The 23,756-nt window shown below is 39.3% G+C and overlaps 2 protein-coding genes across 3 annotated transcripts in view; both read left to right on the top strand.

Moving 5' to 3' along the window:
- Nucleotides 1-7,025, top strand: part of cyfip2 (cytoplasmic FMR1 interacting protein 2) — a 28,330-nt gene extending 21,305 nt beyond the window's left edge. Inside the window, exons 25-30 of one of the 2 annotated variants that reach the window (XM_088293292.1) lie at nucleotides 451-581; nucleotides 1,913-1,985; nucleotides 2,065-2,159; nucleotides 2,235-2,473; nucleotides 5,037-5,184; nucleotides 5,300-7,025. In XM_088293292.1, the coding sequence (XP_088149418.1) occupies nucleotides 451-581; nucleotides 1,913-1,985; nucleotides 2,065-2,159; nucleotides 2,235-2,473; nucleotides 5,037-5,184; nucleotides 5,300-5,467 (854 nt within the window). In that variant the 3' untranslated portion in view covers nucleotides 5,468-7,025. The other variant, XM_088293293.1, reaches the window with a different exon arrangement.
- Nucleotides 7,026-7,322: 297 nt separating this feature from the next.
- Nucleotides 7,323-23,752, top strand: hmmr (hyaluronan-mediated motility receptor (RHAMM)). Its single transcript, XM_088294147.1, is given in 19 exon segments — nucleotides 7,323-7,533; nucleotides 8,980-9,078; nucleotides 9,158-9,240; nucleotides 9,336-9,413; nucleotides 9,572-9,760; nucleotides 10,071-10,157; nucleotides 10,323-10,434; nucleotides 10,520-10,585; nucleotides 12,379-12,452; nucleotides 12,520-12,590; nucleotides 12,676-13,043; nucleotides 13,126-13,274; nucleotides 13,400-13,614; nucleotides 20,621-20,728; nucleotides 20,807-21,676; nucleotides 21,755-21,827; nucleotides 22,069-22,254; nucleotides 23,190-23,352; nucleotides 23,453-23,752. Coding segments are annotated over 19 exon segments (3,066 nt in total). The 5' UTR covers nucleotides 7,323-7,487; the 3' UTR covers nucleotides 23,482-23,752.
- Nucleotides 23,753-23,756: the final 4 nt, after the last annotated feature.

Below are 23,756 nucleotides of genomic sequence, written 5' to 3' on the forward strand. Positions count from 1 at the left end.
GTAGTATTCAATTATGAGTAGTATGTATTTTTATTTTATTTTTTTTATTTGCTTTTGTAATGCGATGGCCTCACAGTGCAGAAGTCGTGGGATCGATTCCGGCTCCGGCTTTCTGTGTGGAGTTTGCATGTTCTCCCCGTGCCTCCGTGGGTTTCCTCCGGGTACTCCGGTTTCCTCCCACATTCCCAAAACATGCATGGCAGGTTGATTGAAGACTCTAAATTGGCCCTAGGTATGAGTGGGAGCGCGAATGGTTGTTCGTCTATGTGTGCCCTGCGATTGGCTGGCAACCAGTCCAGGGTGTGCCCCGTCGACTGCCCTATGACAGCTGGGATAGGCTCCAGCACAGACCCGAGTGAGGAGAAGCGGTCCAGATAATAGATGGATGCTTTTGTAATATGTATCATATATAGACAGAATGGCGAGATTCCCACACTCTTTTTATTGCAGGGATCTTGGAGTTCTTCCACCATCAGCTGAAGGATATTATTGAGTACGCTGAGCTCAAGACAGATGTCTTTCAGAGCTTAAGGGAGGTGGGAAACGCCATCCTCTTCTGCCTGCTCATTGAGCAAGCTCTGGTAAGATCACGACTCTGCTGCTGACATGACAGTTTGAGCTGGTTTAATAAGATCCCCCAGCCTAGACTGCGAATGTGTTGTGTAGTTCGTCTGGGAGCCTGAAGTGTTCTGCACGATTGAAGATGTTGATTTCCTCTGAATCAACTGTCACAGAGTCTTTCAGGCCCCAGTCTGAGTGCTACAGTGAGTTTAATCTTGAAACTATGATTCTATTTCTCATTACACGCTGGCATCAACCACAGGTGGTAAGGACATGGGTTTTGTTCATTGCAATCTAAATAACATTGAGATGATTTCTATCTCTTTCTCTCATTTTGGCTTGACTTGCTGTGTTTCCTTTCTCTTTATATGTTTCTGTTTGCATGACATGGTTTTATATCCCAACAGCCCTAGAAAAACACTATGGGACACTAATATAAAGAAAGACAATTCATAAAACAATAACAAGCTACTATATAAGAATGCTGATGTGCTTTTCATCCATGGAGGAAATTGTCACATTGTTGGAGGGTTGCGATGGCACTCATGTGTTTCCATACATTTATTTGGATTCTACGTGCATGTCTTGTTTGCATAACATCTCCGTTTTCCATTAAACACTAACCTTTTTTTTTAACATGTGTGCATATACAGTATTTAATTTAACATGCGAACTCTACATAGATGCATGTGTCCTGCTTTTCTTATTGCATGGCTCTTCCTGTCATGAATGCACACACTATGTAATTATTTAACATTCTGTTTCACTTCATTTAAGATTGCGCACATTTAATAAATCCTATCACATACTTAAAGAACACTAACAGTTGGTACAATCTTAAAATCTGCGCAAATGTCATCACAACCCAATTAATAATTTATTCACACTTTTTGGGAACAGCTTTGGGAAGACCATTTTTCGCCTCAGTATTACTGTTTCAAAGTGCACAAAGCAAGGTGCATCACACCCTTTGTCATGGAAGAACTTGAAATCTGTGAGCTTTACCGCATCAAAAACCTTTTAGAATAAACTACAGTAGAACCCAGCTCAACCAATTCCATCATCTTTAATATTCTCTGCCAAGTCAGCAGTGATACTGACACCCTCAAAGGCATCTTTTACAAAAGCTCTTATTGTCGTTAGTGGACACACTTACACGTGGGGGACATTAAACTTCTCAGATGTACACATCTAACCGACACAGAATACATAAATTATGGATAGGGATGTATGATGAATGAATGAAAAATTAACATCCCTTCATGGCTGACCTGCATGCTGTAGAAGATTTTTTCTGAAGCATTACAGTGTATTCATATTATTTTTATCTTGTGTACTTTTTTAATATTAGTCACAGGAGGAAGTGTGTGACCTTCTTCATGCTGCCCCGTTCCAAAACATTCTTCCGAGAGTGTACATCAAAGGTATATTCGGTTCGAAATCATTCAAATTGAATCGGTGCTTAGTTTAGTTTAATTAAAAAAATGTTAATGTGATGTGTAGAGGGAGAGCGTCTGGAAGTGAGGATGAAAAGGCTGGAAGCAAAGTATGCCCCTCTCCACCTTGTGCCTCTAATTGAGAGGCTGGGAACCCCTCAGGTACCATTGTGCCAATCTGAACCCTGCTCGATTTTATATAAGTATGTTGTTTAATGTTTTTTTTCTTTCTGGTAGCAAATCGCCATTGCTCGTGAGGGGGATTTGCTGACCAAAGAACGCCTGTGCTGCGGCCTTTCCATGTTTGAGGTCATCCTGACGCGCATCCGCAGCTTCTTGCAAGATGGGGTGTGGCGCGGGCCTCCTCCTACCAACGGTGTCATGCATGTCGATGAGTGCATGGAGTTCCACCGCCTCTGGAGTGCAATGCAGTTTGTGTATTGCATTCCAGTCGGCACTCATGAGTTTACAGCAGAGTGAGTAACACCAGATTTATGTATGTCAATTTATGAAGAAGACACACTTGAATACCAGAGGTGGGCATTGTCAGCCCGTCAGCGAGCTGCTGTCAGTGTTTCAGGCCTGCCCATGTGGGCCCATTTGGCGTCGAGAATGTAATTTTCACGACCCACACAGGCGCAGCACAAGCAGGCACACAGCTAAATAAAGAAAATAATACAAATAAAAACGACTGACACACACACAGCGTGGTGATTGGTGAGTTAAAAACAATATGGTCATTGCGGTCTGTGGGACCGAAATGGCTATTGATATGATTTTAACGATACTAATACTCTTATCGATACTGCTTATGCGTCGCCTTAATAGTATTTTTATCTGTATCTTTTTTTCTTTACATAAACACCAAAACAAAAATAATTTAAATTACGTCAGCAAGCACTGCATGAGTGTACGGTAGCACATCCTAAATCCTTTGAGCCTTAAAAGCTAGTTCGCAGCCCATGCTTCCAAGCTGACAGCGTGGCTTCAAAACCCCAGGTAGGTGGGCCTGGGATATCGGCATTGCTGCCACGTTACACAAATACAGATTCCACGCTTCCAAATAGCAAAATCAAAACAATATTGTTTGGAACGATGGACATTTTTATATAATCTTGATTATAATTTCATATAATCTATCTCCCTGAGACCACTTCTGTCCTGTCTTGAGAAAATCAAAATCTGGATGTCATTTAATTTCTTGAATTTCAATTAAATTTGTCTTCTTTTGACAAATGTTATCGCGTTCGTTCCCACTGGCCCTTCTACTTTCAACCCTTTTGACCCCCCCCCCCCTCCATTCTCCCCCCAGTCTTAAACTTGGGTTTAAAACTGGACAGGGATTTTAAATTAGATTAGATAGAATCAGCGTTGTTGTTCGATCCAGCATCTTTCATTTTAGGCAGCTGACTAAAGTGAAGCCCTGTCTTTCCCAGCAGCACTTAGAAATAGTAATCCATGCCTTCGTTGCATCGAGGCTAGATTACAGCAATGCACTTTACTTTGGAGTCAGCTAGTCCCCGCTCAAGCGCCTCCAACTGGTGCAAAATGCTGCTGCTCGACTTTTAATTGGAGCTCGGAAGACGGATCATCTCAACCCAATCTTGGCCTCTCTTCAGTGGGTCCCAGTGCACTTTCGGGTTCGCTTTAAGATACTACTGTTCATCTTCAAGTCTTTGAATGGCCTCGCCCCAGCGTACCTCTCCGAGCACCTCCACCCCTACGCGCCTGCCCGCTGCCTCAGGCGGACCAAATGCAGCTCGGGGTGCTGAGGACTAAGCGGGGCCTCCGTGGGGATCGTACCTTTTCGGTTGCCGTCCTTCCTTATGGAATGACCTCCCATTGAATGATAGGCAAGCCCCCTCTCTGTCCACTTTTAAAACTCGTTTGAAGACACATTTTTATTCGTTAGCTTTCAACTCAACATGAGACTGTTGCTGTTCTTCGGGTATCTGTTGTTATGTCTTTTAATTTGTGTTCTAATTTCCCACTAATTTACATTACAGCATATGGAAAGCGCTTTGTTACAGCTCCAGCTGTTCTGAAATTTACTAAATAAATAAATTTGTATTGTATTGTATCATCTCGTAGTATGATCACACTGCACTAGAGTATATATTGGTAAAGAAAGGAGTCACAAATAAGTCTGTTCGCAATGTCGTTTGGCTGTTGTCAACAACTCTGACAAACGGGGCCAGCCTGATATGCTGATGGCAGCTCAATGACGAGTTAACGAATGCCCACCTCAGTTGGATACTAAACATGTTAGGCATTCCAGGTTATTATTTTGGTCACGGTTCACGTGTTAGCTACCAGTATAATGTAAAAAGTAAAAAAATGATTTCAATGAAACTTTGTTACACGTTTGGTCACAACGTTTTGTTTCTTTTTAATTACGTTCACCTAGCCAACTGCAGAATTGCAAATTATCTCGATTTAATACACCTCTAACTAGACAAGAATGCCAAAAGTTGTAAAAAAAAAAATGTAAACTAAAAAATAATTGAACAGTCCTACTGACTGAGTTGTGATACCTCTTTGAGAAATTGGAAAAATTAAATGGCTTCCTTAAAAAATACCATGAAAATTTACTTTTACCGTGGTTCCAGAAACGTAATTTTCATCAGACCATCTTAATTGGACTGATTTAAAATCTTATTCATCTGAAATTAGGTTACGTACACACTGAGTGGCATCATGACCTATAACAATACAAAGTTATAATGACTATCTATTTTATCTAACAATATATCAAGAGTGACTAAGAAGCCAGCCAATGATTGTGAATTCAGATATGCACAAAAGTAGGATTTTAAACAGCAACCTTCGTGGATAAACCTCTGTTGCGCTGGTCGTCTGGTTACCAAAAGAGTTCAATAGTTATGAGATTGTAACAGTAATGCTTTGCATTTCTGCCTCAACCTGCCGATAGCAATTATTAATTTTGTTACTTTCATAATACTTTACTCCCAACACACACATTGCAATTAATCAGAATAAATCAGAAGTGTAGCATGACTTGTCTGCTTTGACCTTTAGGCAGTGCTTTGGGGATGGTCTGAACTGGGCCGGCTGTGCCGTCATTGTTCTTTTGGGGCAGCAGCGTCGTTTCGATCTCTTTGACTTCTGCTACCACCTGCTCAAAGTCCAAAGACAAGATGGCAAGGATGAGATCATCAAAAATGTGGTGGGTATACTCTATTTCTAACAGAAATTAAGTACCAAACACATGTTTGGATCTCAAATGTTATCCTGTTGCTGAATAACTGCAATTCATATATTTACTGTTGTCTTCTTCACAGCCGCTGAAGAAGATGGCAGACCGCATCAGGAAGTACCAGATCCTTAACAATGAAATCTTTGCAATCCTAAACAAGTACATGAAGGCCGTGGAGACAGACAGTTCCACCGTGGAGCATGTTCGCTGCTTCCAGCCTCCTATACACCAATCCCTAGCTACCACTTGTTGAAAACCGATATAGGCATAGAGCACACACTGAAACACACACATTTCTCACGGGTGTGAGGCTGTTTCTTGCCAGTCTCTGGTCTCTTATAGTTGTGGGTGATGTTAATTTCTTCTGACACTGGCTAAAGAAATCTAAAATATGAATCATCTCATACTGTAAAATTCCCTGAAATTTCTGAGAATGTTTGCAAGAGTGGAGTCGATGAGACCGGAGGTGGAAGAATATCTTCACAACTTTTTTTGTTTATGTTAATATACACATGACTTCCCATCAGACTCATGCATGCATGCACCCCCTTATTCTTTCAGTTGCACACCAGATGAGAAAATGAGACGATGAGTCCTAGGATAAGCTAAACACGATTCCTCACTGATTAAATGGATTCATATTCTTATTATCAGAAATAAAGGGATTTCTGATTTCTGATTCTGATTATTCAAGTTGGGGGAAAAAAAGGCAGCAACAAAACCAGAAGCGCCACTATAGTATGAAATTATTTGGTCTGCCTATGATAGGCCTTTTGTCTATCTTCATACATTCAGCGATTTTTTTTTTTTAGGTTGGTTTATTCCATAGGTTTACTTTCAAGGAAACAATGTTACCTATCTGTTTGCGTTCGCTTTTAATGATCTTGCCCCCTCCAAATTCATCTGATTAGCTTGACACATTTTTATTCAATGCTAGTTTCAATGTAAATTTCACAGTCGAACTAAGTGAAGTGTTGGGTGTCGTAATTGTTCTTGTTTCAATTTGAATAGTTTTATTTACACATCCTTGGATTAACTTGTCGGCTACTGACTGAAAACCTCAGTTTTTTTTTCTTTCTTTTGCCTGTTGAAAAGATTTTTATATACTGCTCATGAATACAGCGATGGCATTCCTTATTTAGAAAGAAAACAAAATTATATGTGAATATGTCTTGCTTTTTTTGAGAATTTTAATCCGTTACAAAGTGAGTAAATACCTCTGGGTGTATGATGACAGTGCTGTACTAGATTAACCTGTTTGGAGTGTGTGAGGATTATGCTCAATCCAGTAGATGTGTGAAATGAAGAAAAACATGATACAAAAAGTCGCGTGTAATTAATTGAGCATTTCTTGAATATAGTTAATTATTGTTGGACTTTATTTTAGTTTTAGCAGCGTGATCAAGATATGCTAAATTAGCCCCTATTTTTTCACAAGAAGGATAACAAATGACTTATTCAACAACAACCCCTACCTGTGATCTTTTTCTGCATACTTTTTAATTAAGAAATGTTCTTTTGTAACTCTATCTTTTTATTATATTTATTCAAGTTTGATCTGTTGTTCATTCACAGGTTAATCTAGTACAAATAAAGGCACAGATGTATCATTGAGAAACTTTAGCATGGAAGTGTAACTTATTGTCATCAATGGCTCCATTTGTGACATGAGGCTTTGTTTATGTAATTGTACAAGTGACCATGTTTTGAAGTATTTGGAAATGGAGAAAAGATTATCAAATGTACAACAATGGTCCTGCATAGGATTAGAAATTATGTTGTATTTCCATGAAATAAAACATGTTTAACTGAAAAAATGTGTTATGCTTGAGTATTTGAGTTTAATTTGATGTGGGCGTTGTGTATCTACCAAAGACTATATTTGATCTTGTGCTCGCTGAAGATGTTTGACGTCGAAATTATGATTTAGTAGCCCCTAAAAACTCATCACAACTTCAGATCTGGGATTGCTGTAAGTGGTCAGTGTGTTATCTTTTTTGTTGTTGTTGTTATCATTGTTCTGCATAAAATGCAGGCTATATGTGAACAACATGCATTTGAATCGTGTACCGTAGTGACGTACCAAAATATCGTGCAACGCTTGCGTGACTCAACCAACGTTCATTGGTCACATACCCGGAAATGCATACATGACGTATATTTGAATTTTCAGCGATGAAACGTCAGTAGCTCTTTGCTGCTGGCGTTGTGAGCTTTGTTTTAGTATTTTTGGACAAGACCAAGGAAAAACAATCCAAAACTTTGGAATCGAAATGGCTTTTTCAAGAGCTCCTTTGAAAAGGTTCAATGACGCTGTTGGTGAGTAACATCGAGCGCTGCGTTTGAGATCCGACAAAGCACTGCATATATATTTTTTTACGGCGCAGGTTTGGAGCAGACTCATACTAGCAACAATGTGACTTATAGGTTATTTATTTAAAAATTGGAGGACAATTTAGACGGCAACTTTTCCCGTTTTCACAGTAAAACAATTAATAAACTAAATGAATTGTGTAAGACACGCATACATTATACATATTTTGAGATTGTGCACTTTTTATGCAATAGTTAAATATTTTGGGGTCTACACTTTGTGTACTGTTGCTTTTTTAATTCATTTGATAAATTGTTTGTTACTTTATCAACTTTAACTGACCCTTGTTTGTAAAACACACGATCACATACATTAAGTGAAAAGGTAGATCCAATTGTCAACAGGAAAAATGACATTTTATAACAAATGTATTATGTACTTGTGAAAAAATGATGAAAGCAGTGTTATGATTCATGTTGCACAACAACCGAAGGGCTCAGGTTGGTTAGTGCACAGCATCTAGTAACAACCTTGGTGAGGAAATTATGTCCTCACCTTGGCATTCTATGACTGAGGTTGAGCTTTAAAATTTGATGTGTACAGCTACACGGTGGAAGCATTTGCAAAGGATGCAGTCCTCTACCTGTCTGTGATACAATCCAGAACGGAACATCCATTAAAATGTCAATTTGCGGATGTCCAGTGTAGTACTTCACTTCAGACGTAGTACACAATTTGGCCTGGACACTTTGTGTGCACTTTGTTGACACCCCCTTTATGAACTCTTCATCCATTGTCTTCCTGTGAAGCCCGTGCTTCAGAGCTTCGTTCACCTCCAGCAGGCGGTTGATTTCAGCAAGCTGACACATACAAGTCACATTCCTGAGCTGCAACCTGAGGGTGCCGCCCTCTGCGTATGGTGGCATTGGTGCGTCTGTTGAACTGTTTTCCATTTCCTTTAGCCATCTTCTACTTTTTTACCTGGCATAGGGTGCAGTATCTGTCGACTTGATCTCACTATGACCAAGGTGTAGAGAAACTCTGTCCAGTTTGTATGTATCTGGTGTATTTCATATGCTGGTTTTCCTAGGCCAACGGAACCCTAGAGTATAAACTTGAACATCTTTATACAGATTGACAATATAAATCAAGGAACATCGTTTTTTTATATATCCATCCATCCATTATCCAAGCCGGTTCTCCTCTCAGGGGTCGCAGGGGGTCCTGGAGCCTATCCCATCTGTCTTCAGGCAGTAGGCAGGGTACAGTCTGAACTGGTTGCCAGCCAATCGCTGGGCACCATACACCATACACACTCATATTTTATGAGTACATTTGCGAGAAAAATGTCCTCCTGTTCTGGAATGAATCATATACAAAACGTAAACTGACACTACAACTCTCTATTACTATAACATGTTGTGGATAATGAAAATATACTTTTACCTAAGGTTGCACCCCTGCACCGGGCATTTATGACATCAAACCCGAAGAACCAAAGGGACCTGCATCCTTTGAGAAATCTGATCGGTTCAAAGATGCAAAGGCAGGTTGGTAACATGTTTTGCTGATACACGCATTACAGCACTGAACTAATGAAATAGTGCGTAACGTTGTTGTTTTCTTCAGCTGTGGGTTCAGTGCCCCCACCATCGCCCTCCAGAATTACACTCATGTCTCCTGTCAGAAGAACAATCTCAGTTGATGGAATGGTGAGTTAAAGTTGACATTAGAATATATATTATAAAATATGTATTACTGATTTGGGTCCATACAATTTCTTTGCCATTTTAAATGTATCTTGCAGGTTGAGGCTTCATGTACAAAAATGAGAGAACATTCCATGACCTTGCATATGAAACAATGTCGATTATTGGAGAAAGAGGTGCACCTTTTATTATATAATATTTGGGCAATTCAATAACTACCAGAATCACCAACTGCAATTAAAAACAACAGAAAAACAAGGCTGTTTTTCAATTGTCAGTAGCTGTGATTTATGTGTAGTATTTTATTTTATTTTATTTTTTTCCCCCCTTGCAGATCCGCTCACTGGTCCAGCAGAGGGGGGAGCAGGATCAGCGGTTGTTCTCCCTTGAAGAGGACCTAAAAAAGGTCGAGGCCAAGCTGTTGGCGGCAGTCAGGGAAAAGACCGGTCTCAGTGCTAATATCAAAACCCTTGAAAGACAGAACGCTGAACTCAACAAAGTCAATGAGTTCTTAAAAAACAAGGTTTGTTCTGCCTTGAGCCTCTGTACAGTGTACAGTAGGTCATGTTTTAGAGCTCATTTGTGCTGCTTTGACAATGTTGATGAATGAGTAGGGCTTAGCGATATTTTAGCAAAATGTAATGTTGCAATCTAAATATTATTATTTATGTACCATGATGTGGCATTTTTATTGTTATTTACATTTTTGTATGCAGAAATATATATATATATATATATAATATATATATATAGCATGGGCCATTACCGCAATGACATTTTTAAAAAATATATTTTGCAGCCCTTTTAGTGAGTACCATGTTGTTTCCTCCCAGGTTTCTGCTGATACAACAAAGAAGCGGATTAATTCACTTACAATGGAGCTGATGGAAGCCAGGAAAAAACTGGATAGTAAAAATGAGGTGAGGATTTGGTATACTCAATTCTGTTATTACAACAGTTTTTATTACCATTCTTTGGTACTCTAAACACAACAAAATGTTACATCAGCTATTCAAAGCTGATGACCATAGTTTCTCATTTGTCAGCCTAATGCTCAGATGTGTATACTGAATATGTCTGTGTAGGAGCTAAGTGTTCTACAGCTCAGCTCCAATGGTCACTTCAAGGTGTTAGAAACGGATCTCAGCACTAGCAAGGATACTGTCAAAGCTTTAACAGACAGGAATAATGACTTGGGTAAGGATGAGCGGCAACAGATCACCTTCTTTTCCTCAAGTGTTAACAATGTTAATTCAATGTTACTTTTGTCTTTCTGTCACAGAGGACCTCCGTCAAGTGATGAAGAATCAAAATGAGGAGTTGGAGCAGCAGAATGAGAGGTTACAATGTAAGTTGTTCCCTAATGTAGGGTCCAGGCTGGATAACATTTTGAAGCCTATTCACCCACCACTTCATCTGGGTATATAAAATAAATACATGTTTATCAAATACATTATGTGAGGGGTGCAACTGACATTTATTTTGATAACGGATTGATCAGTTGAATATTTTGTCGGTTAATCAGATTAATCTGGCTCTGTGGGCTCAAACATGTTGGGTTGGTAAATGACGTAGCATCCATTATTCAGTCCAAGGGTTTGACTTCAGCACATTTAGTGAACACGCCCACAATGTTTGAGAGCGGAGACATTTATATACAGTGGTGCCACTACCTTGTATGAGAAATGAGTGACCTGACTTAATGTTTCAAATGTTGCACAATTCAAAGAAGGTGTTTCAAGCCGCTCATGTGTCCAAACAGAACAGAACATTTTGTGCATTTAACACACTCAAATAGCTTTGACTTAGAAAAATCAATTTAGCTTAAAGCTAACAACCAATGCAAAACGCCACTAACATGCTAATGGTTAACATGAAAAGGATATTGGAACGCAAATGGTGAACTAACACATTTAGAAAGATGACAGATAATATGAAAATGCTAACAGACATGTATTCTTAATTCTCTGCAAAATAATTACTGATAACGTCTTGTGCATTTTCAGTCACTTGTTGCGGTAGTAGTAGAAGTACTATTCTACTTTTGTGTTTGCTTGGCTTTATTTTACTGCTTCCCTGCGGTCACCACAGGCACACCAGGATGTGCAGCATAGTTTTCTTTACATTCTAGTTTTTGTTAGTATGTCATGTTTTTGTAAAATGATAAATAGAGTGCACATTCCCTTTTACACAATACAGTGCCCAAAGCACTTTACCAAGTCTCACGTCCATGCACTCATTCATACCCCAATGGGCAGTTTCTGCTATGCAAGGCACTGCCAGGCCCACTGGGAGCAATTTACGGTTTAGTGTCTTGCCTGATTACACTTCAAAAGCGGGATTCGAACCGGCACTCCCTGGTGACTGGATCACCCACTGTACCAAGTGAGATTTGTGCAATATTGTAGTGTGTTATTTCTCCTTTGCGGTGGAGGGTGGAATAGATTCATGACATTTCATTCATATCCATGAGGGAAAAAGTGTAGACTGAAGAGAACTCACATCTCAAGGCACCACTGTACTTTTTTTAATTTTTCAAATTGGGGCTTGTATACAGTGGAATAGAGTACTCTCTCAAATGTGTATACATAACACCACTATTATTTTTTTCCTTTACTGGCAATATGATTTAGTCAGGAATAATTACACTGTGATAACTGAAAGATATTTTTAACACTTGTTACTTCTCATTGCATTTTTACATTTCTATCAATGAATACGGTAAATACAGTTGTCCCAGCATACTTGCAGATTTGCATATTCAGATTTTTCACGCAGATTTTTATTTAATTAAAAAAAGTTTTAATATCTTTTGATATTTTTTTTTTCACCGGCATATCCCTCCTTATCCCCGTTTTTCATGCAAAGCATATTATGAATGTATATCAGCATTTTTGGGGAAGAATGTTTTGGATTAAAAATATTTTCTTTGCTCCAATACATTTCAATGGTCGTCAATTACACTAAGATTTTTTTTCTATTCATGAGCGGGCGCGGCTCGTATACCCTGTGAATAGCAGGGGTTTATTATTAAATGAATACATTTAAAACCAAATCAAATCAAGCTCCTTTAAGGGTTCATATTTGATTGAACATACTTCTTCCTTGTGCCTCCTTTGCAACGCTGTATTATTTTTCCAGCTGAGATACGGGAGCTACAAGTGGAAATCAAGGTTGTGCAGGGCTATCTGGACGATTCCAATGATCAGATGCAGGTGGGCGTAAAAACAGAAAATTTGCACACTGCCCAATCGGCATTATTTAACAGATTCATTTTTGTAGGATCTCCGCTTAAAGCTTAAAGAGGCAACACAGCAGGACGCCATCTGTAACTCCGTGCAGCAGAACATGATGTGAGTAAAGGTGTAATAGTTCCCTAAAATGGCATCAGATTTCAATCAAAGAAAATATCGCAGACAACTGTTTCATGTTCTGTAGACATCTAGAGCAGGAGCTTGAGCAGTGCAGCAGAAAGCTTGAAATCACTGAAGTTGCTCTGAGGCAAAGAGAGGAGGATGTGCTGAAATATGAGCATGAGATGCAGGCTTCCAAAGAGACTTTATCAGAAACGGAGAGGAAGTTTCAGAGCCAAGAGTTAGACCTAAAGGCATCCCTAAAGTCAGTGAGTGACTTGGAGACGCAATTGAAGTGCATCAGCCGAGAAGTCCAGGATTCTCAAGCAACAGTTGATCAGCAGGAGGCTGAACTGGAATTGCTACGGGAGACGCTCCGGAGTACGGAGAGCAAGATGACTGAAGATTTGGCACATCTTGATCAGAAGTGTCTGCTTTTGGCAGAAGAGAAAAGTATGTATGCTCACTACCGATATCAGTAAAAACAACCAGAACAAAATTCAATAAAAAGCTTATCTTGTTGTTGTTGTTTCAGACAAAATTCGAGAAGAGGGCTTCAGGAAAGTAGAGGAGTTGACCACGGAGCTAAAACTGCTGAAGGACACAAACCAAAATGAAAATGAGAGACAGATTCAGCTTCAGCATGAGCATGCTTCTCTCATTGAAGAACTGACAAAAGAAAGGGTCAGTCACTATATTTACTTATGTGCATGTAATTTCCTTTCCCTTTTTCAAATCTCTTCCATGACTGAGCGATGTGATGACGTCATTTCCTTAAGCGCTTTCTTTTCCTGTTGGAACCCCCTCAGGCTCTGGTTGACTGTCTGATTGTGCTGCTGGAGCAAGAGAGGCAGGAGTCAGAGGACTGCCGGAATAAGCTGAATGAGGAGTTGGAGGAGGTTCTGGGAGAGATGGTTCTCATGGCAGAGCAGGTGCAAATACGAGGTGAAGCGAGGGAGCAGAGTCAGGAAGAAATTAATGCTTTGGAGAGACAACTGGGTGAAGCCAGACAACTTTTTGAGCGGTGAGTTCCATAAAATTTAAATGCACGGTCATTGAACACACAGTGGTACTTTGACTGGGTTTTGAGGGACAAATTTGCCATAGGGACACCACCCAACTGGGAGTGAAACTGCAACGTTTGTTTGATAGCTTTAGCGCTATTATGCTAGATTCAGACCTGGTCACAAAATATCGGATAGTGCTCCATGTCTTGCTTGCTGTTGTTTGCGGTGCAACTACTCAAAGCTTGTTTCGAACAGAAAAGCGACTCCGCTCTTTCGACAGAGGAAAAAAAAAAGGTTTGATCGATGCTGGTAAATCTGGTGACCGGTTGTTGTTTTAGTACTTGGCTAATACTAAATGCTATTTTGGTTGACAGTTCAATAACTGCAAACAAGACAACGTACTCACCGTTAGCCAACCATTTTTGCTCAGTCCCTTCATAAGGCTAATATGCCTACATTTCGATTGAACAAACACAGGAAGTAGTTCTAATTACAGTATGACAAAAGCATAGACACCTGCTAGCGGCTAGATGTGTTTGAGAATGAGAATGCAAACGTAATTGGAAGGAATTTGAAAAAGTAGAAGTTTTTCTAAAAATCCACCATAACTGAAATGCTTAGCTTTCACACATCCTTGTTTTGAAATTCAAAAATAGAGGAGTGCATACTCAAGCAGGAACTAGCCAGAAAAACAAACATCTCATCAACACGACTGTGGCTCCTCTCCTCTGCTTTTTGTGGGTTTTCTGTGTGATTCTTGTCTTTTGCTTATGCAACTGCCGTCTATGCCATACTGACTTTCTGCGGAAGCAGAAAAAGTGACAGTTTTTGCTCTGTTTCTTTGACTTTGCAGCACTCTGCCGTCAATTTTTGCACCGTGTACAGCACTTAGAATAGTGCAGTATTTGTTTTGAAGTGCTCGATAAATAAAGTTGAGTTTAGCTTTTGTTGAACTGTGAATTACACACACAGACATGCATACACTGGCACTCACTCATTTCTTACTTTTACCACGATTTTCCTCTCAGTATTATCATCAACTGTACTTATCTCTGGAGCCATGTCGTTCAAGTTGCAAATTACCTCTGCAATGTGACGATGGTGGAGTGATTAGAGGCAAGGCAAGCCTACTGTGGCAGGTAGAACTTCCCCTTGTGTTTATATGACATAAAAGGGCTCGTAATAATGTTACAAGGGGTTGTGAGTTGTAGTAGACTGACATTTATTAAAGCTTCAGCAAAGTCTGTCGCCTTACCATCCCCTGCTTGCGGGACCTCTCCCGTAGTGCGTGTGACTCGAGGTAATAAAGCAAACAGGCAGTTTACTGCTGATTGACTGCACAAGGAATAGTGATAGACCAATTATCAGCCGGGCCGAGTATCAGGGCCCATAGTTCGCATTTTGCCGATTATCGGCATCGCCTGTTTTTTAACTTTCAAGGCCAATAAATTAAAAGCTGGTTTATTCTGGCTAGCTGCAGCACACTTCCCTCTGTCTTTGCTGTGCTTATGGCCTTTCCTGCAGATGCAGATTGGCCCGCCGACAGCACCACCAGTTAGGTTCCTCTTGCGGTGGATAACAGCCTATCAGCACTAAGCTCCCGTGTGCTTTGTCACCTCAAGTCACACGCACTATGGGAGCGGTCCCGCGAGCAGCGGAAAGTAAGGAAACAGACTTTGCCGAAATTTTGATAAATGTCAGTCTACTACTCACAAAAAATAGACAACTATTTGCCCTGGAAAACTTTAGAGATGTTTCTTATCATTGAACTGTAAGACTTGCAGCTGAGCCTTGAGTGCACTTTTTGTTAGACTTTTAAAATTAAGTTGTCTATTTTCTGAGATCTAAAAAAAAGCCATAATGTTGCAAATATTTAAGTTGTTTAATAAACATGTGCTTAAAGGCACTCCATGTTTTGGAGTTTTTATCTTTCAAGATTTGACACAATTTTTTCACTTTTTCAACAAATATCGGTCATCGGCCTCCATTTTATCGGCCATGTGAGGAAGAGACAGGTAGGATGTTTTCAATGAAGAGCTAAGGGCCGAAAAGGAGGTTGGAAATGCCCGGCTGTGGTGCATTTTGTGTGGCCGAAGGCACCTCTGAAGCGTGGCACTTTGCCCAGGTGCATGAAATTTATTTATAGTGCACCATAGTTTCATGTAATATGTTGCATCACTTTTTAGCTGAAACGTAATATTTCTGTGAATTGCTATTTTATTCATACGTTGCAACCAACACTGCGAGTGAAATACGGATAGCCTGAAGAAAAGTCTTTTGGCCACGTAACCAACATGAGTGAAGCCATCTGAAGGCAGCTTCACATTCGGCAAATAAATGGGCAGTTTGACATGCCGCAAAAATATTTTAATTCAACACGGTGTGGAAAGGTTTAAAAATCGTAAATTGACACTGACCAGATTTCTTTTGTGTTGAATCGGCTGATCTCAGTGTTCTGTCGCCCCATTAGGTTCACGTTCCGCTCAATAGCGCATCATACTTGTTTGTCTGTTCCCTGCATTTCAAGATATTGGCAAAATAAATGCGTTCAATAAATTTTGGTCCATCTTTTGGAGCTTTCTTTTCTGTCAGGAAATTGTTAGGAATTAACCGAGGGTTACAACATTTTTTGTTTTTTTTTATTCCGCCAACTTTCAAGCCTATAAATTCCATTAGAGCAGTTCAGCATGGCACAAAGTGCACCTGTCAATTTGTCACTTAAGCCTTAAAGCCTTTTAAACAACTCCTGCAAGCTTTATAAGTCACAGGTAGGCGTTTGGTCTGCTTGTGAGGAATACTGGTCGGCAGTGGCACCAATGTTCTCTCTGATTTTTTTTCATTTTTCTGAACATGCACACAAACTCCCCGAGTATTCCTTGTTGCACGGTGAGAAACATGAAAACGGCGGCCAAAACAATATCACACCTGTACAAAACATGAGATTATAAAATGTTACATGATGTATGTGTATGTCAAACCATCTCTCAAAATGGAATCATATCATCGAAAAGAGATTTGTGCCAATTAAATCAGCCCTAATTTGTAAGAATTGGTTAAGTATTTATGACACTTTTTTTATGCTGTCAATCACCGCAAATTGACTAGTCCAGAAATCAAGGGTCCTGGTTTTCTAAGAAATGTGTTTTCGTACTCTGCGGAAAATCACCGTCAGATTCAGGACACACGGGTGCCAGCCCTTTTTGTTTGCTCAACTGTGCGCATGTTGATGAATCAGAATTCATCCCAAATTATCGCGCATGCACGTGCTGAAACCATTTGTATGACCCACGTCCATTCCTCCCTGAAAAAAGGGCATATATTTGGCAGATTACAGCCAATGTGCAGAGTTTTGAAACGAAAAATGAAGAAAAAAAGAGCTGCGAGAGACTTTCATAACTTTCTCTATCTTTATATATTAATAATGATGTTACAAACTTAAATTAGAGAATGAAAACAGCACGCAAAGAAAAATTGGGTAAAATGTGTGTTGTTTGGGTTTGTCAGAGGCTGATCCGTCGTTATTTGTGCATACGCACAGTCTGAGGAGTTTCTACATTTGTTCGCCGAATTCGCCCAAAATCAAGTACAAAGATATTGATGCATACAGTACATGCGTGCGCACATTTTGAGGGCCATTGTGAGTAAATTGAATTAAAAATAAAAGATACATTGAATTTATTCTGATTAAATTAGCCACCAGTGTTGAGACTGAGACACCACAGTTGGATAAAACTATGACTTCTGAACGAGATGACAAACTTGTGTTTGAAAGGGTTGGCAGACCGAAATATTAATTCAAGCGCTGTTTCATTATATATTTCTCTCTTTCAATTTTTCAATTCCAGCCATTTCGAAAAAGAGAACCTATAAGTGCCAGCCGAGTTAGATCATTCTTCCTGATCTTTCAAGACTTACAGACAATCTTTGTGACTATATAAACAGACTACTGAATGAAAGCTCACTCACAAAAGTTTGGTTCTACCTCATTAATTTCTTTTGTAATCAGCAGTGAAACATGGGTTGGTTTCATCCAAATGACCTATTTAAAAAAATTCTGAAAACAACCCTGTTGTGAAAAGATATTTTGCACAACAGTGACTTTGATGCCAATAATTGTAGTCTGACACCCCACTCCAGAGTGGCTGCACCATAACAATCCAATATGTTACATACTCTCCTAATATACAATATGTCTCTCGATCGATACCATTCCATTACTCTCGTCCCAAACAATAAATAAAATGGATCGAGTATGTAAAAGTAAATTAATCTCACTGGGGTGAAAAATGGTTAAGCAGGCCCAATTTGTACGTTGTCATTTAGGGGTGTTTTCACATTGCCAGTGGTATAGACATAAATTGCTGTGTATTGTTATTTTAAGGCGTCAGTTAAATTTACATTGTTTTGCAAGCTGTACACTGACTGTTTTATATTGTTGAAAAGAAAATTTATTCTGTTTTATCCAACGGAAAATATTATATTTACAATGTGGCAGTGTGTTAAAAAGTTCAAATTACATACTACACAAACGATATGTCAACTACATTTTTCAACTCAACATGGGTTTAAATTTCTGGAATTCAGCATATTTGACATTCACCGCTGGCGACACTGCTGTTTCGAGCTGAGCAGCGCATCTGTTACACAGGATAAATAACATTAGCGTCCCACAGGCTGGCCCATCTTTTCTCTCTCCTAATCTTCTTAATGAAGACAAATGCTCAGGAAATATTCTTGACACCGTGTAGCTGTACACATCCTGCAAAGCAAACTGATCATGAACAAAATGGGCATTTTATGTCAGTTAATAATACCTTTTCTTTGTTACAGAACCATTTGAAGGTCAGCTATTCATTAGCATTGAACATATTGTTTAGTTTGATTTTGGCTGGGCAATATGGCTGAAAAATTAATCATGATATAGTAAGGCTGGATGATTAATTGGAAATATAATCATGATTTCGATTTTGTCTGCTCTCAATCTTTAAAACGTTAAAATCCAAGAAAAATGATTCATGTGAAGAACGGCACAGTGTGTTTCCAGGTTTTCTTGACGTTGTGAAAGTACCCTGAATGCACCATGTTGCTTGCATAGCAAGTGTGTAGCATATGTGATTCTGCCGTCCCTAAGCACCCTTTAAGATGTTTAATGACACCCAAATGGAGTTTGATGTCAAAGTAAACAAAAACAATTCCACCCACTGTGTATTTAAATACAGGCTTCATTTTAAACCCATTGCTCGCACTAATCTTGAAGTCAACCATCAAATGCTAACAGGACTTTAGCATCGACTTTGGGAGTAATTTTCTTTTCATTAAAATGAAAATTTACTTAGAGGGCCTTTTTGTCATCCCAGCATACGTTTCCACATGACATGACACCCAATACAATCCAGAAAGTCACAGTTTAGTGCACTTTCTCCCTAGATTCGTGAAATTAACACAAGATAATATAAATATGGTAAATGATGAGGGATATTTGGTATAGTAAGACAAATTTTCACGTACTGTATCATAGCAGTAAATTCATATCATCAGGAGAGGGATTTAACTAGTCACCACACTCCTTCGAGTCACGGTTTTAAATCAAAACCAAATCTATCACTGAACAGCATACAGCAAACAATAAATAAAAATAACACAAAATGAGTTTTGCAAAGCATTCTGGGAGCCTATCAGCCTCAACCAATCAGCTGGCTGGTTAGAGAGAGACGTGTGCTTTGGGCAGAGGTTTCCCCCCCCCCCCTTTTGCAGAGTCTGTTTTATAAACCTGTGATGTTTCTTGCTTGCAAGAGCATGAATGATAAGACAGACTACGACATCGTGGATCTCCCGCACGTGCATACTAGTCTGTTCTAACTGACTCTCAAACTATCACCAAAAAATGTATTCAGATAATTTATTTCTCACAGAAAATTCTGTGCTCACTTATGATAGACTCTAACCAGCAGGGTGTGCTAACATGCTATCCAAGATACCCAACGGGACATTGGACCGTTGTGACTTTAAAGTGCGCCTTATGGTGGCGAAAATGTAGTACATTGTAGTGTGTGTGTATTGCAATGTGAAATGTTGTTTACATCCATGCTCCTCTATTTTTTTTTTCTTGCGGATGATGCAACCCGAAAGCAGTATCAGTAGTATAGTTACATTAGCCTTCGTTCATTGTCGAGTAGTTTAGTGAACAAATACTCTCTTTGAGTGTATGCATTACACTTGACCAAACATTGTAGGACTATTTTATCTTTTTAGTGGGCTAATTTTTGCATTGAAAATGTTATTTTTTATCTGATTGTGTGTTGTGCTGGCGAACACCAAACATAGCTCGTCAGACACGGAACTTCTTTACATCTGTACCATATATCCATCCAGACGTGTTTGATCATGTTTGTTTGCACAATATAATCTTATTCCAAGGGATGCACTCTGGTGACTGGTCCTATATTTGAGCTATGTTAAGCCACACTGGCGCTCGACATGAGTACGCCACACACATATGAAGTCCGTGCGTATGCCACACGCACACAAGCACTTCATTGGATCAGCGGCTTCTTTAGGTTGGTGCTCAAAGCACAAAACTTCCTCTTATGTGCTTGTAATTGTAGTGCTAATCTAACGCCATACTGCAGCCTCTGCCTAAATCCCACAGAATGTCTTGTAATTTTCGACCTTTTTTTTTTCCCAAGAGAATATTTAGTCAAACGTGTTTCCTATTACTTATTGATTAGGTCTATCAAACTAATTGGCTCTTTGTTGACAGGGCACTGATTGACATTTTTAATTCACAATTGTAAACCCAGAACGTTTTGTATGGCACAGAATAATTCATTTAGTCAGTTTTCATCAATGTTTTATTGAAAATGATGTTATTCAAATCGCATAATATCACAGCATTTTCAAAATTTTGAATAAGTGTATTTTTTTCCCAGGAGACAAACCAACAGGGCTCATAGCAGAATGTCTGGTGCATTGATGTGTGAACAGTCTAAACACTTGAGTAATCATAGCCTATCATTTGAGCAGTGACCTGTCATTGTTGAAAGAGGAGAATTCGACCGCCAGACGAGAACTACAAGAGGCGCACACAAGTACATTGAAGAGAATGGAAGAGATGTCTTTAGAGCTGGAATGGTGAGTTGTGAAATGTCTCGTCATGCGTTGTACATTACAATTTTGTGAGAGGTTTTAAGATTCTGTTGTCCGGTGAAGCACCAAAGAGGCTCTGAGGACTGCAGATGAGAGCTATAAAAATCTGGGAGAAGAAATGGACAGAGTGACACAGCAGATGAAAGAGGAGATGGACAAAATGATTCAACAAAAAGATGAGGAGCACCAAAGGTTTGCCTCCTCAATGCATTAGAAAAAAAATAGGGCCTCCTTGTTTCCCCTAATTTTTGTCTCATATCTTGATTTTAGAGTTTTGCAAGAGGTGCAAGCTCGCCTTGCTCAAAAAGCTCAGGAGATGCAGGCCTCGGAGGCCAGCCATGCTGTAAGAATGTCTCAGTTAGAGCAGGAGGTACAGCGACAGACAAACGACAAGGAAGAAGTGTTGAGGCAAGTTGATGAGCAGAAAGGGCAGGAAGTTGCTGAGCTTCACTATCAGCTTGGGGAAGTGCGCCAGGAAAAGGTGAACATATTGAGCGAACTGTCTGAAGAAAAAGAGGAGAAAATTAAATATCAAGCCGAGCTTGAGGCGAAAAGGGCACTACTGGAGGTTGAAACTAAAGACCACCAACAGCTCAGGTCAGAGGTTCTCCGACTACAGACTGAGCTCAATAGATTAGGTGAGGAAAGAAGTCGACTCGTGTCTCGAGTTGAACTCTCGGACCACTCATTGATGCTGGCAGATGAAGAGAAGAGGCAGCTTCAAGATCGCTTGGAAGAAATTCAGCTAGAGTGTGTGAACCTTCAGGCACAAACAGCCCTCAAAGAGGAGAAAATGGAAGACCAACAACAAGAGCGACATTCTCTGCAGGAGCAGGTCAAGGCTCTGACTCAAGAAAAGGTCACACTGCAGTGGGAGATGGACGGGCAGCAACGGGAACTCCAAAAGGAAATTATAGAAGCTCACGAAAAGAGGTGAGCAACTTTTTTTTTTTATTCATGAATGCATGCATTTATTTACACTATGAAAAGAAAAAATATCTTATTTCAAAGCTCTTCAAGTTCCGAGACGGAGCACTGGAAGTCACAGTATGAGGAGCTGTTTACCAAGGTTAAACCCTTCGAGGTCAGTCTCTTCCAAACTCTTTCACCAAACACAAAATTTACTGGAGCTGGCAGGAATCAGTCGCGCAAAATGCTGACTGATTTATGAAGAAATCCTCAAGTGTTATTGTTGTGTTGTGTAGTTGGTTGGTCGCATTGCTAATCCAACAACACAGTGGCACATTTTGTTGATACAAAGATACACTCCCAAATAATTAAACTTTTGATTTCATTATACCCCCTTAAATATTCTTATTTCACAGCACCTCCAGGAGCAGTTGAATGACTTTGCTGCTGAGCGAAATGCACTCATCAATGAAAATGGAGCCAACCAGGAGGAGATTAACAAACTGTCGGATGCTTATGCTCATCTGCTGGGCCACCAGAACCAGAAGCAGAAGATTAAGCATGTGATGAAGCTAAAAGATGAGAATTTTAAACTGAAACAGGTAATGCAAATGGGAAGCAATATTCAAACGCAACACTTCCACTGCGGTTGGCTTATTTTCCAGTCTTGGTGCATTGCTGCGAACACTAAGAACAATTTCAAATGTGCCTGTCAAAATAAGTTATAAAATACTGTACATACATTCCACAATAGAAGAGCAGTCACAACAATTGAACAGTCTTTAAAAAATGTAATTAATTGTAAATTGTTTGCATCCATCAACAAAATGACAACAAAAACCAGTTAAAACATTACAGAAAGTCGGAGGAAAGTGAGCTTTTAATGTCTGAAATGTAAAAGGACAACGCTATAACCTGAGAAAAAAAATTACGGAGACAGTGTGTAAAAATATGTTGATTTTTCAAGGTTCATTATTTCAACAACCCACAATTAATTTCAACAAATTATTTCTCAATAAAATGTCATGAAAACACATATGTTCCATCACAACAACATATTTTGTTTTTGTAATTGTAGGTTTGGTAATAGCTAATTAGATTCCATAGGATTCGGCTGCTATGTTTTGTCCAAATCGCTCTGCTACGGATACCCTAAGGAGACTAATTTAACCATCAAATTTATCTGTATGAATGACTGTGTGTAATTTACTTCGCTTGAGGGAATACTTCTCTTGGCTACTGGGTTAAAAAAAAAAAAAAAGTTTGTCACTGTAACATCGTTTGAGCATTCAATTCAGTGATTCTTGTCGTCTTCATGCCACGCTTTTGTGAATCACTGACCTATCCAATTGGATATAATAATAGATGAATTGATTATTAATTAAATATTGAATGTACTAGATATTACCATTTTAACATATTTCAGTTTGGCTAGTTGATGTTCATGCAATGACTTGTATGACCCACTCATTGAGTTCTCTTTCTTGCCTTTGCACTCTCTCTCTCTCTCTGTGGCTCAATGTGTGTGTCTTTGTAGGAGGTGGTGAAGCTTCGCTCCCATTTGAGCCGTCAGAAGAGTGATCTGAATCACGTCAAATCAAAGCATCCGCGTGAACTTCAGCGCAGGTTTGAACCCACTAAAGCATTCCAACACAATAAGGAGAACAGGCACACTGAGACTGCAGCGCCTCTCAAAGAAGGTGAGCAGACAATGGCGTTCACAAAGATTAATTGATAAAATGGGAAACAGATGAATGAGTACTGATTTTTTTTCTTTCTTTCTGAATTTTTCTCTTGTAGAAAATCACTCAGCAAAGAGATTCAACTAAACAAAAGCAGCAAACATTGTGCTACTTGAGTGTGTTTTTTTTTCAGGTATGATTCTCAAACGTTTCCGGTTGTCAAAAGGTCATGTTAGACAACTTTTCATTCTTTAAAAAGAAATGTTTAAAATTTCCTTTCATAGAAGCAAACGTCTGATGAGCATTTTTAAAAAAAAATCTTTTTATTCATTTAGATGAGCCGAGACACTTTAGTCTGTGGTATTGGGGTATACATATCTCGCTTTGGGAAATAAAGACATCTTTCAACACTTGCAAATGTG

The sequence above is a fragment of the Idiotropiscis lumnitzeri genome, chromosome 4 (assembly GCF_059441095.1).
Source record: "Idiotropiscis lumnitzeri isolate Australia: NSW breed Sydney's pygmy pipehorse chromosome 4, RoL_Ilum_1.0, whole genome shotgun sequence".
Lineage (NCBI taxonomy): Eukaryota > Metazoa > Chordata > Actinopteri > Syngnathiformes > Syngnathidae > Idiotropiscis > Idiotropiscis lumnitzeri.